Below are 14,172 nucleotides of genomic sequence, written 5' to 3'. Positions count from 1 at the left end.
AAAAGACAAAGGAGATTTGGGGCTTAAACATGATATTCATCGATGACTCAGTTAGAACTCTTGACCAAATTTTATTTTATGTTTACAGTATTTCCATGGTTTCCTTATTTTATTTTGGCTTGGTATTATATTTAAACAGAACTACCGCATTCATGCTTTCGCAAGTACCAAATTCTGTCAAGATATAATTAAGCAAATGAAAGAAGGCACAATCTATGTTCTAGCTAATTTCAAAGTGAAAGATTATGTGGGAGATGAGACTTCACGTCCTGTTCGAAACAACAAACATATTTACTTTACGACACACACAAAATGTGAAAAGGACATTGGAGATGGGTTGCGAATTGAACGACATGCTTTTGATTTGTTCTACTTCGGAGAAATGCAAAAACTGGCAAAAGACAATAGGTTTTTGATAGGTAAATACCACATAAAGAGTCATAATTTTGGGAAAAAGAAAGTTATTAACTAACTTGGAATGTAGATGTTGTTGGACAGGTTCGGAATGTGCGAGGAAACATTAAATCAAACAAAGCTGAGAGTGAGAAAATACTAACAAAATTTGAACTATTTGACGGAAGGTATAATTCTTCAATATTTCAAGCAATACGCAATACGTACGTGAAGAAACAGATACTGTTCTAAACACACTGTATGCAGGCAAACTGTGGATGTCACATTCTTTGATGCCTTTGGTGTGGAATTTGAACAAAAATTAAGATTGGCCAAACAACAGGAAGTCGTCGTTCTCATATGTGCAGCAAAAATTGGATTGTATGAAGGTATGTCACAGTTAATGGACTTGCAAATTTATTTATTTCTATATCCTCACTTATTCTTAACACAGGAGCACCTAATTTGACCAACTATCCAGCCACACGCATACACTTCAACCCTCCACATTATTGTACCAAAGCACTGGAGAAGAGGTAGAACAATTTAAATATATATACAAAATTGTCATATAGATTGGAAATTGCACATGTAAATATAAATAACTGCAGGTTACAAGAGCCACCGACTGAAAGAGATGTCTCACCACCACCAGAAGATATAAACTACCCAACTATGACACTTACACAGATTACGGCATTGCCCAAAGAATCAAACGAGGTTTATTATTTCATATTTCTGCTGTAGTAACTTCTAAATTCAATTATTCACTATTTTTTTAACATTTTACAGCGCAAGATTAAATGTAAGGTAAAGGTGACAAAAGTTGAGGAAGGAGCTTCTTGGTTTTATGCTGTCTGCACAAAATGTCCAAATGAAATATTGAAAGAACAAGGCATTTACAAATGCACCAACTGTAACAGAATCATACCATATCCTGACAAGAGGTCTTATCTCTCTATCTGCAAAACATTTTGTACTCCTGTGGCAATTAATATGATTACTAAATGTCTAGCACAATATTAGGTTTCGGATTTGCACATTATGCAGCGATAACACAGGATCCGTTGCAATAATATTCCATGATGACGAAGTCAGTAGGATTCTTGGAAAGACAGTATTCGACATTGAGGCACAAGCTATTCAGGTATGGTATTAACCTTTGTCATATTGTTTTATTAATGACTACCACATGACATATTCAGTTTACATATTTCTAAAGGCCAAGCAGGATGACAGCTTCCCACCACTGTTGAAAAGTTTTGAAAATAAGGTTTTCAACATCACACTCGAAATTAACTGCAACAACATCAAAAAGGGTTCCAGGGTCTACGATGCTTTCGAGATTGGTGACAAAATTGAAAGTGGAGGAAATTTCGACCCCGAAGAAGAACTGCCTTCTGATTTACCTTCAGCAAGCACAGTTAACGTGTGTTTTTTAATGCAAATTTTTCCACAATTTCTAAATATTTCGTATACTATAACAATTTTGACTACTCTCTGAAGTTGAAAGATGATGGTGGAAATACACCTAATACTGGGGTTTCCTCAACAAAATCAAGGCCTAGGAGCAATGTTGAAGCAGTGACATTTGATGCAGCGGGAGAAATGCCGCTGAAACAACAGCGTACAAAATAGTCAGGTTTGCTGAAATCAGTTTAATATTTCATCCAAATTTGTCAAGCAATCACTTACAGTTTTTTTTTACCTTATGCAGGCCACATTAGAGAGAAACTACTTTTGCATTTGGACAAAGGATTTACAAATCCTTCAATTAATGCATTCCAAGCTGTCCAATTTATTTCCTCTCTGTACCATCAACAATTTATTCTTATTCTCTTTCAGCTGTACTGTAATCTATTAAAACTTAACTGCCACAGTACTGTAAATCTGTGCAGGCCTGTATTAAATATTACACTAAGCTGCTTATTTCTGCTAAGGACTTAAATGTCTACCTAATTCTAAATTCATGAATCTACCATCATAATAACTATGATGATCGATTACTACAATATATAGCATAACCAATGCACTGTGCATAGTTAAGAACTCATTTCATTTCATCTTCAACTTCAATATTCTATAACACTCTCTGCAGAAAATGGCACACAGGTATGCAACACTTTCAACACTCAAGGCAGACACAACTGAATGCCGGCTCAAAATCAAAGTAAGGATCACAAGGTTGTGGCGGGGAATATCAAAAACTGGCGAAGAATTCACATGTTTCAACATTTTACTACAAGATGACAAGGTATCACATGTAACTTTAACTTAATTCATAATTAATAATTTCAACTAACTTCTGAAATACTCTTTGCAGAACTCTCAAATCCATGCTTTCATTCCGGCTGTCTGCGCTCATGATCTGGAACGGAAAATTATTGTTGGAGGTGTTTACATTATATCAGTTTTCACTGTTCAGGCATATCTGAGTACTGACAAATACAGGTGTGTTCGTTCTCCAAATCAGTTGGTATTCTCCAAGAACACGAAAATAATTAAGACTGAAGAAACTGGCTCAAAAATAGCATCAGAATTCTTTGACTTTTATGATCACAGTGAACTCAAACCATTTGCAAACCAGACAACATACATGATAGGTGATGTTTTCATTTCTCTCACAATAACTATAACATGGTTTTCATATAAAATCTTCTCTAACAAATTTATAATAACAGATGTTGTTGGAATAATAAGGGATCATAAAATCCTACTAAACGATATAACAAATCGTTTAGGACAGCGTCAAGTCCAGGCAAAGTTTGCAATAACTGATGGAAGGTAACCACTAATTTCAAATAATAATTTTTCCTTTAACTTTTATACATTTACTTTGTTATATATTAACAATGTTCACACAGCTCAAACATCAATGTTACATTCTGGGACAAGTTTGCGGAGCAGTTTGTGAACGCCGTATGGGAACAGAAAGACAATCCGGTTATTATCATAATCGCCGCATGCAGAGTACAGCTTTGGAACAGTTAGTGTCATCTTACAGTTCCTCAACATTTATACATTTTACTGTCTATACGTTTTTATATATCTTATGGCATATGACAGATGAGCCAAAACTAGGAAATGTGTCAGGTACGAAGTTCTACCTGAACTGTAATCACCACAGCGTTAATCACCTAAGAATAATGTAAGCTTACGTTTCCTCATAGATTATAAAAGCATTTTACTGAATACTTACACGTCTAACATTTAGAGTAATTACATCATAGGCTAACTGATCCAGAATTTCTCAAAAAAGTTTTGAATTCTAACAAGGCGAGAAAAGCTGAGCTGTACACTGTCGAAGCGATTAAGACTTTCGATAAGGAATTTGTTGAGGTTAGTTGGCATGCAGCATTCCTATAAAGATCAACACACTAAATTTATTATTCTAATAAACTTTTGTCAATTTTCCTATATAGGAACAGGTACTGGCACATCTGCACATTGTACAGGTAGACACAACTCAAAAATGGTTTCTGCGAGTATGTACTTCATGTGATTCTGAAACTGAACCATTAGAAGGTATGGATTCGTGCCCACTCTGTCAGAGGATTGTCCCATATCCAGAACTGAGGTTAGCATCAACCAGTGCAAATACCTTTGTTTGTCCGCAGAGTTATGATTCAAAAGGTTTACAATGACCCAACCCATTGTAGATTTCGAATTGTCGTACTGGCTAAGGATGCTACTGGCTCAATCCAAATCATACTACGTGATCGAGAGATAAGAAGCCTGATTGGCAAAAGAGCTCGCGATGTTGTACCTCAGGTTACACCTTCACTATAAAACTCTCATTACTGGGAGTGTAAATCTAATTCATAAAAAAAATCTTTCCAGGATCAAGCTTCAGCATACTTCCCAAAGTGCTTCACCGATCTCGCAGGCAGACCATTCACTTTCAAATTGGAAATAGCAACAGCTAACATTGGGAACCATAGTGCACTCTATTGGGCAACAAATGTATGCAACGGATTCAAGCTGGAAGCCACACGACCAGAGCTACAACAAACCACAACACAAGACACACAAGCTACAACATCAACCCACCAGCAACCTTCTGATCTCAATCAAGAATCATCAACCATCACCAACTCTAAGGAACTATCTCACAACAAGGCATAACATATTACCAGTTGTCCATAACTCTGAACTGTTATATTTTGGCATTACTACTTCATAACAGTTTTAGTTCATTATGTAATGTTCACTATCTATATTACTACGCTTTGTTTTTGATGTAAACAACAATATTCGTATCTTAATAGTTTTGTATTTCAGCTTTATGCTTGAAAAAATTTGTAGACAGTTTTCATATTTGGCTGTTTGAAAATTTGATTTTCTACGACAAATTGTTTACTTTTTAATTTTGTGAGAACAATTGTTAAAGCGAGGTGCCCTTTGTCCTATGTGTTTCATAAAGCTTTAGTTTCATCAACTTTAATTACCACCAAAACATCATCGATTTCTACGGTATCTTAACAACTGCATCGTTACTTTTCCTTTATCTATGGTAAAACAACTACAGCAAAATAGTCTATATCCAAAATACAAACTAAAGCAGTACTACCACAGGAAAAGCAGAAGACATGGAATCAGCTTTGCAGTCCATTGAGGCATAAGGACGGGATGAACAGTCAAATAAGCATCCGAGGCGGAGCACAGCTGCTAACATACAAGCGTCTCGAACAGGTAAATAATAATTCAGCATAAAGCCTATAACTACGGACTTAAAGTAACAAAAATCCGCTAACTCATTGCCACAAGCCAACTGCTGAAAACAGTGCTCAACACTAACAAATTATGAGCAGTGTCTGAGCTGGGATATAAAATCATGTCTCCTCTATAGAAAAAAAACACATGAATATGGACAACGTCCCATATCAAATGATATCAAATCTACTACCGAGTACCACCATCTCTTGGAGCCTTAAAATCCGCGTTACAAGAATATGGCACAGTACTGATCGTTATGGACTAACTGTGGGAGTTAACATGATCTTCGTTGACGAAATAGTAAGTATACAATTTTAAATATCTGTACTCTAAGTTTTCATCATGATCTGATATTACTAACAATTGTTTTCCGCTGGCAGGGAGGCCGAATTCATGCAAGGATTCCTGCCCAGAATATCAATGTGCTAGAACCTCTGTTTACAGAAGGCCAGACATATCACGTTCGTAATTTCGTTGTTAGGCAGTATGGCCCAATGCAGACTGAAAGATGCATCATGAACGATCTCTACATCCAACTTTATAATATGACTGAGATTTTACAAAGTGAAGTTGTGAATAACATTCCGCATAACGTGTTTCACTTTACCGAATTGTCGCATATTATCAATGCTGCACTGGAAGACAATTACTTAATCGGTGAGAACTACAGCTTACCACAAACTTTAGTCCTGCAAATATCACATTCATTAAGCAGGCCAGTAATCGTATCTCTAACTCCAAGCTATCTGATGCAGATGTTGTTGGCATTATGGAACAGGTAGATCCAATCATCACATACAGAAACAGATATAATCAGCAGAAATCAAGCATCAAGTTTACCATCAATGATATAACGTATGACTTAAGCTTGCCCATTTCTAATTTTCTGCGATGTTTACATGTTATCAAAATATAACAAGATTACAATAACTGGACAGAGGTACGGCAGAAGTTACTTTCCACAATGAACTGGCTGAATCGTTTCAACAACGAGTAAATGATGCCAACCAACATCCAATAATTGTTATAATCGCAAGCTGTAAATCAACATTCATTGAAGGTACTTCTACTCATTTCTCATATTCATTAGATAAATGTCTGCAAAATTCTTCATAATCCATCGACACAATTATGTTCTAGGTGAGCCAAAACTTTCAAACCTATCACCAACAAGGTTCTTCATAAACTATAATCATGAGGCGGTGGAGGATTTGAGAAACGCAATAAGGTAAAATGTCATAATTTAATTGAAAAGGTTATTTAAACTAGGGTCTAAGGTTCCAAATGTTAAATACAGGTTGGCAAATTGGCGTTTCGACTAAGGTACAAGGTACAAATAAGCAAAGAAGACGCCTCACTACCTAAGTTTTATCTCCAAGACAAAAACACTCTTAAGGCTGTCTCATTCTGTTTTATTTTTATATAAATTACCTGCATTGCAGTGCTGTTTGAGAACTTAAGATTTCTTACTACTACCTTTGCTTTTCCTCTCCTGCAATGATGTGCATGCATGGTTAATCTCATTAAAAATTTGTGGTTCAATGTTCTGGCATAAATGTTCTTTATCAGAATGAAGAGTAGATTTAAATTATGCTTTCAAGTATGTCACCTCAATAAGAAACAATACTAAGAAGCATGCGACATAGAACTGCTTAATTCAATTATGTCATGGCATTTGGTAAACTTCACTACAGCCTTTCCCACGATGAACTCACTACAGCCTTTCCCAAATCTGTACATGTTGGCACTACACAAAACTGCATTAAATGATATCTTTTCTCCAAATACAAGCCTTATCATGGTCATGTCAGTCCATTCCTTATAGGTTGAGTATAACACAGAATGACAATACTGGCGTTTCAGGCAAGAATATGTATTTGGAATTAGTTACAAATTTAAGAAACTGATAAATAATAGATAAGAACCACTCCATGCTGCCTTTTATCAAAATCATAAACCTTAAGCATAACTCTGAAGCTGGAAGCTTGAACACCAATAGGAACTGCTGAGACCTCTAGGTTGTCTGCAAATAAGTTAGTCTATATTTAGAAAATTATCCGATCAGCTTAAATTTGTAAAAGCTTCAACTTAATCTCACCTACGTCACTTTCCTACGATAAATTCTTCACCCGTAAACTATCCGATCACCTTAAATTTGCAAATGTATTTAGACTGTTCAGCCGTAAATTTGAAAATACAAAGCGAAGACGTAGACTGCCTAAGGTACGTGAATATAATGACATCACTTGCTTCAGTAGAATATCGTCTGATCAATCCCTTCATGCGAAAAAGTTTCATAGTTTCCGCACAACAGTCAACATAAACAGACTCTCCATCAGGCAAGTTTATACTAACACTGCGACCCAAGCATTCCTCATCTCAGTTAATTTAATTATAAGCTTAAAGCCCTGCAACGCGGGCATCAATACTAGTTTATTTATTTGTGGAGAAAAGGAAGAAAAAAGAAACACAAGTAGGCAAGCATTCGAAGGAGCGAATCCGCCACCAGAGCAACGCGTAAAATGAAAGCCAAGTCAAACCAAAACGACACCGAAAACTTTCGGCGCAAACGTTTTGATTGGTCTGTCTAATAGCGGTGGATCCCCGAACCCACAAATAAAGGCCGACTCTTTATTTACAAATTAACCCAAATATATTTATAGCCTCCAGGGGAAACTCCAATAGGTTAACTCAAGTATAACCAACCAATCAATCAAAGAGGAGACTTCTAAAACTCAATCAACGAATACTATTAATCTCTCCTCTCTCTCTCTCTCTCTCTCTCTCTCGTTTTTATTATTTTTCTCTCCATTCAATCGATCAGCGCTTCTTCTCTGGTAAATCTTTGATTATTATACGTTTTTATGTGTATGTTTATGTGGATCTGAGCTGAATATGTAGCTGAAATGGAGCAGGTAGTTGAAAATTAGGCATGGCGTCCAAGCGGATCTTGAAGGAACTCAAGGATCTTCAGAAGGATCCTCCTACCTCTTGCAGCGCTGGTATTTTTTATTTTTTTAATTATTTACACGACCGATTAGCTTATTACTTGCTTGCTTGTTTTTTGATATTGAATTCGATTGCGATTTGAATAGTAGTTGTTGGATAGGAATTGTGTTTGTTGTTTTGATTTGGGGATAACGAATTCATTGTACCGACTTTTGTGTTTGTAGGTTAGCTGTTAGGGGTTGAATTACGGGCTTTCGTGTTTATAGGTTAGGTTGTTGTTAGGGGAATTATAGATCGGATTGTGTGATTGCGTCCGTGGCCTTGTTTTGGGCTTTGTGTGTTAATTTGATATTAGTTTATGTAACGAGTGTATTCGAAGCATGATTAAATGTCTTGATACGAGTCCTTGCGTGCTGTTAGGGGAATTATAGATTCAGTTTTGTGATTGTCCTTGGTTTTGTTCTAGGCTTAATGTGTAAATTTTATCTTTTGGAAATTTGTATATATAACTATATAAACTTGTAAAGCACAAAGGTTATATTTACAATAACTCAAATTTAAGGATCGTTGGTTGGGAAGTTGGAATATCTGCCTGTAGCGACTTTGATTGAAATTTGAAGATACTCATCCTGATATCGTTTCTAATTGTTGGTCAATGATGGCAATACAATCATGACCGGTGGGTGGTGTGAATTGTGAAATTTGCGGTGGTTTTGAGTCTTCTGACCTCAAGCTATAAGGCAGTAGTAAGACATTGTGGTGACAGTATCCTCAATGTAGACATGTATACATAGGTTGCTGTTTCTTCTTAATTTTTGCTTTCTTTTGGTTTTGGAGTGGTATTCAGCTTCTCTAATGCCTGGAAAGTATAATCCACCTGGTAGCCTATTATTGAAAAGCTCGGATAATGGCCAAGAATATTGCAGTCATGAAAAGAATTAGAAACATAAACAAATGTATTCTTTCATACAGATGGTATCTGATATTATCTATTTTCTAACTACACATCTAGCCTATATGAAAACATATCATGCTTACTTGCTTTATATTTGTGTGTCTTCCTTAACACAATTTTCCATAATTTTTAGTTACCGTAAGTCGTTATTATTTTTAGTTTTACTTTAAGCTGACCGGTGCAATTTCTTTTTATCTGTTCATCCCAGGTCCAGTTGCTGAAGATATGTTTCACTGGCAAGCAACTATTATGGGTCCTCCAGACAGCCCTTATTCTGGTGGAGTTTTCCTTGTTACCATTCATTTTCCTCCAGATTATCCTTTCAAGCCACCAAAGGTATACTTTTTTATTTTTTTTTCATATGCTGGATTTGCACTTCGAACATAATGTTCTGACATTTAATTGTATGTTGAGCTAATTCTTCGTTGATCATAACAACCTTATGAACTTGATGTGCTTTCTAGACATTTTTCACTTCTAGACTTGTAGGCGCTCAGGCCTGCACTATAATGTGTAATACTATATATTCATTCTCACATGAGCAACAAACATGAAACTGAGGCTAGGGTGATTTCACTGCTTTCACATGTAGGGAACAGCCAGGACATGAGTGCTTTTCACCTTACTAAAAGTTAATATATTTTATAAGCTTTATCATTTTATGCTATGTACTATACAATACTTAGATCTGTATATGAATAGTAGTAAGTATATAAGAAAAGTGCTATCAGTTGTGGCATTTGTTTGGGAGATCTACATTATTTCCAGTGAAACCTGCAAAAGAATCTATTGTTTCGCTGTTGCATATCATGGGACAGAAAGTACTGGATTAGTTGAATGTTTCTGGATTGAAGAAAATTTGGTAATGAATGATTTCAGGTAGCATTCAGGACAAAGGTATTCCATCCGAATATCAACAGCAACGGAAGCATATGCCTGGACATTTTAAAGGAGCAGTGGAGCCCTGCCCTGACCATTTCAAAGGTATTATTGATGATTAACCTCAACTATTAATAAATATAGCAAGTCAAACTATTAAATAGTTTCTTGTTCAAATCACAAAAATAAATCTTTTGACATGCCAAGTAGCTTGTAGTAGTATAAAGGTTTTGTTTATGATAAACAATCTATTTTTCTGTTTTCTATGGAGACCCTTGGACCTCGATAATCAGGAGCCCGTTTGGCTGAGCTTATGACTTATGATTTAACGTGATTTATGACTTAACGTGACTTACGTGATAAACTGGGAACTTAAAATATTTGTTTGGGTAATTTTGACTTATTAATGACTTGTGGGTTATTAAAAGTATAATAATAAAAATAAAAGTGATTTATGGGTAACTTATGACTTGGGGGTAATTTTTATCAAATAAAAGTTCAAAAACAATAAGCCACTGAAAAAAATACCTCAAACTAACTTCTGACTGTAAGTCAGTTTTTGACTTATTTCTGCTTTAAGCCGACTTCTGTACTTATTATACAAACAGACGTTTTTCAACTTAAAGTTAGAAACAGCTTTAAGTCCCGGCTTTAAGCCTGGACAAATAGGCTCCAGGTTATAAGCTGTCTGGAGCTCTTAAACTCACATTCGCTCTTGCTTTTATAATTCATTATTATTATAGCAAATTGTTGTTAATTTTACACTTTGAGGGTTATAACAATGATATACATTGACTGTATACCATCTGCTTATAATCTTTCTTCTTTGGGTTAGGTCTTGCTATCCATATGTTCGTTGTTGACGGACCCAAACCCTGATGACCCTTTGGTGCCAGAAATCGCCCACATGTATAAGACAGACCGTAGCAAATACGAAACAACTGCAAGGAGCTGGACCCAGAAGTATGCCATGGGCTAACTACTAAAGCGTGCATGGTATTTGTGATGGAAATCTTGCCTTTTTTCAAATACAAAACAATTCTATTTATGTATTAACTAGTTGCTCTTTCTAGACTCCTAATTAAAACAATTCAGAACACTGCCCATGGAGGGGGGAAAACACAAATGTTGGTATTTGTATGTGTAGTGTCATGTTTAAAATGCATTGGAAGTTTCAAACGATTTACTGATGTATTCTGTTTATTGGTGTCAGACTGTCAGTTGATCTGTTTCTTCTTTCTGCAATGCAATTTCTCTCTATATATGCACAGTATATTTACCCAAAATAATTATTTTATTAAAGCAAAAACAATTTGAAATAGCAAAAAAGAAAAGTTCACTCAGAATAATTCTTTTTCTCCAAAACCGAACACATCATCTAGTTGGGATCTGCCAGCAATTTCAGATAGTTGGCATGCATTTTTCCAGCAAGGTGAATCCAAAAACAATTATCTCCATCGGCATTAGGACTTCGGCAAGACTGCACCGGTCTTCGGTCGAAAGAGGCAAGATTACACAAGATATCACCGAGTCGCAAGACTACATTGGTGGTCTTTCAGTCCAGAGAAAATATTCGTTACCTGGAAAGTCTTCAGAATTCAAATCTTGAATGTTAAAATTATATTGGTGGTCTTTCAGTCTGGGAAAAATATTTGTTATCGTCTCTCGAAAGTATTTAGAAAGATTCACATTCGAATCTTGAATGTTTGGTCAATAACCAATAGTCTGACCAACTCAGTCACACCCGGTATCAGGCATTAGGACTTGTTCATTACCAGCTGGAACCCAGACTTGAATCCTGAACTTCAATGAATCCACCACTGATAAAACATATTTGTAGTAGACGTGAATTAAAACATTGTATGATGGAATGTATCTTGGCATCTTGCAGCTGAATTCTTCATTTTTAACCTTAGAAAACAACTAGTCGGGCCAGTTTAAGATAATCAATTTTGTTATTTAACCTTAGAAAAGATCTTGTTGGGCCAAATTAAGAGGATTATTGTTACTAGATTGATCCACAGGTATATAATTTGCAAACTAGTAGATACATGGATGTTGAGCCCTCTGGGACTGTCATCATAACACTGGGTTGCATATTGGACTTTTCAAATGGATGTTGAGCACTGGCTTACATATTGGACTTTTCATCTCTACTTATGAGGACACAACCGCATATGAACTAAATTCACAAACCAGAGGTCCAAAACTGATATCAAGTCTTCACTCTTTAAATAATTGCGGATGTTTATATATTTTTTCTTTTTTTGACAAGTAAGCTGTTTATTCTTCCTTCTTGTTGCTAGATCAGCAGTTTATTCTAAACATAATATTATCGTATGTAGTTGTTATTATTTTTTAAATAAAATCTATATTTCTATTTCTTGAAAATAAAAGCCAAAAATTCAAAAATAACTACTATTCGCCCATCTAAAATTCGGAATTTTAAATTCCTGTGATCAATTACTACCAAGTACCCAATGATTAAAAAATTAACAAACGATTAACCAAGTAACTCGTATTAAGAAGCACTAACCAATTTAACTCAACTCGGAAAATAATATCATAGTTAAAAAGACTGAATATATTTAATTTAGTATTCTATAAGTCTCGATTTCTTCATTTAAGTCACAATAAATTTTTATTTAACTATAATAAAAAACTATATCTTATAAGTATTCTATAATTATTTTTAAAGTTGATAAATTTAACATGAAATTTATTATATTAACATAATATATATCAATCATTTCAGAATAAAAAATATAGAAAAATGGGGATTAGAGCAAGTCCAACAATGTCCTAGATTGTGCCTTAAAAATATTATAAAAAATAGTGTTCTAGTGATTTAGGACATCTTTTTAATACATAAACTCCAACAATATGCTCTATAATTGTGCCTTATTATTAAACTAATAATTTATTTGAATTAGTTTTGGAGGGAAGTGAAAAAGCAAGAGGAGAGAGATTCATTGAAATAGTGGGAAGTTAATATTTTATTGTGAAAATTGGTTTAGGACATGCTTAGTAGTGCTTCAAAAATGAGGCACTTAGAGCAAGTCCAAGAGTGTCTTAGAGGATGCCCTATATAAATAATAAAATATAATGTCCTAGTAGTTTAGGACATCACTTTTATAAATTCACTCCAACAAAAAGCCTTATCCACAAGCCCTATTATTAAAATATTAATATTTTGAATGAAAAAGTAGAGGGAAAAGTAGTGGGGAGAGAGAGAATGATAATATTTTATTATTAAAAGTGAAATGAGGCACAAGTAGGTGAGCCCTAAAAATAGGCTGAAGTAAGTTGTCCTAGTGATTTAAGGCATCACTAGGACACTGTTGGAGCAATGTTTTCAATCAAATGCCTCAAATTATGACTTAGGACATCATTTGAGGCAGCTGTTGGACTTGCTCTTATTGGATGTCCTAGTGGTTTAGGGCACCACTAAGACATTGTTGGAGCACACAATTAGTCCAAACGCCTTAAATTTTAACTTAGGACACCAATTTAGGACATTGTTGGACTTGCTCTCAGAACCCGAGACGAGGGAGTAACAACTAACAAATGACACAGAGACAAAAAAAGGCGTGGTGTGGTGTGGTCAAAGTCAAAGAATCAGAGGATCATTAATGACACGAAGCTATTAGCGAGCTCAAGGGGACACCAGCTAGGAGAAATAGCAACCCCTAGAGTTTACCAGTAGTCAAAAATATGGGCGTTAAAGAGATGAAGTTTAAAGAATGATAACATGATTAAACTAGTTTAGTTTGTCATTTGTCTCTACTGCGTAAACTTTATTCTTTATTGCATCTTGTTTAAACCTTACCATGTGCATTGCTCCGGTTAATTCGTTCGACATGCATTTACATTTCTTCACTGCATGCGTACGTGTATATACTACTCGTGCGTAGCGCGGGAGGAAGTCAGGAGAGCTCTACGGTGGTGTTTGACGACATATTATGAGGCATATTACGAGGCTGTTTGCGCAAACTTTAAAAAAAATACTAAAATGTGGAAGTGAATGAGAAGTGAAAAGTAAATAAGTGAATAAAGTGTTTGGAAACCTTCTGCTAATCTTAAACAAACAGCCCCTGTAAACCAAATTTTTGGATTTATAAATTAAAAACATTTATTTGTACTATTTGTGTAAAAACTCAACAAGTATCTAATAGAAATTAGGATTACAAGTTTTTGTTTAAGTATTTCTACCCTCTTTCTCGAACAGTTTAATCACTTATAAGTGTTAACTTGTTTCTGACTTGTATTTCACTTTTTTA

General features: G+C 35.1%; 1 protein-coding gene across 1 annotated transcript; it reads left to right on the top strand.

Annotated features, from left to right (window-relative positions):
* The first annotated feature begins 7,658 nt into the window (after positions 1–7,658).
* LOC108215132 (ubiquitin-conjugating enzyme E2 28) lies at positions 7,659–11,123 on the top strand. The gene is made up of 5 exons (XM_017387484.2): positions 7,659–7,946; positions 8,025–8,111; positions 9,222–9,349; positions 9,893–9,997; positions 10,728–11,123. Exons 2-5 carry the CDS (start codon positions 8,042–8,044, stop codon positions 10,869–10,871), a joined length of 447 nt encoding a protein of 148 aa, XP_017242973.1. The 5' UTR covers positions 7,659–7,946; positions 8,025–8,041; the 3' UTR covers positions 10,872–11,123.
* Positions 11,124–14,172: the final 3,049 nt, after the last annotated feature.

This window comes from Daucus carota, chromosome 3, assembly GCF_001625215.2.
Source record: "Daucus carota subsp. sativus chromosome 3, DH1 v3.0, whole genome shotgun sequence".
NCBI lineage: Eukaryota > Viridiplantae > Streptophyta > Magnoliopsida > Apiales > Apiaceae > Daucus > Daucus carota.
Note: the sequence above shows the minus strand (reverse complement) of the source record. Positions and strands in the feature narration are given on the sequence as shown.

Bases quoted from the DNA above. Each gene is read 5' to 3' on its own strand.
- LOC108215132 (XM_017387484.2), top strand. From the start codon at position 8,042: ATGGCGTCCAAGCGGATCTTGAAGGAACTCAAGGATCTTCAGAAGGAT. The intron at 8,112-9,221 runs GTATTTTTTATT...TGTTCATCCCAG, and splicing joins TCCTACCTCTTGCAGCGCTG to GTCCAGTTGCTGAAGATATG. The intron at 9,998-10,727 runs GTATTATTGATG...TCTTTGGGTTAG, and splicing joins CTGCCCTGACCATTTCAAAG to GTCTTGCTATCCATATGTTC.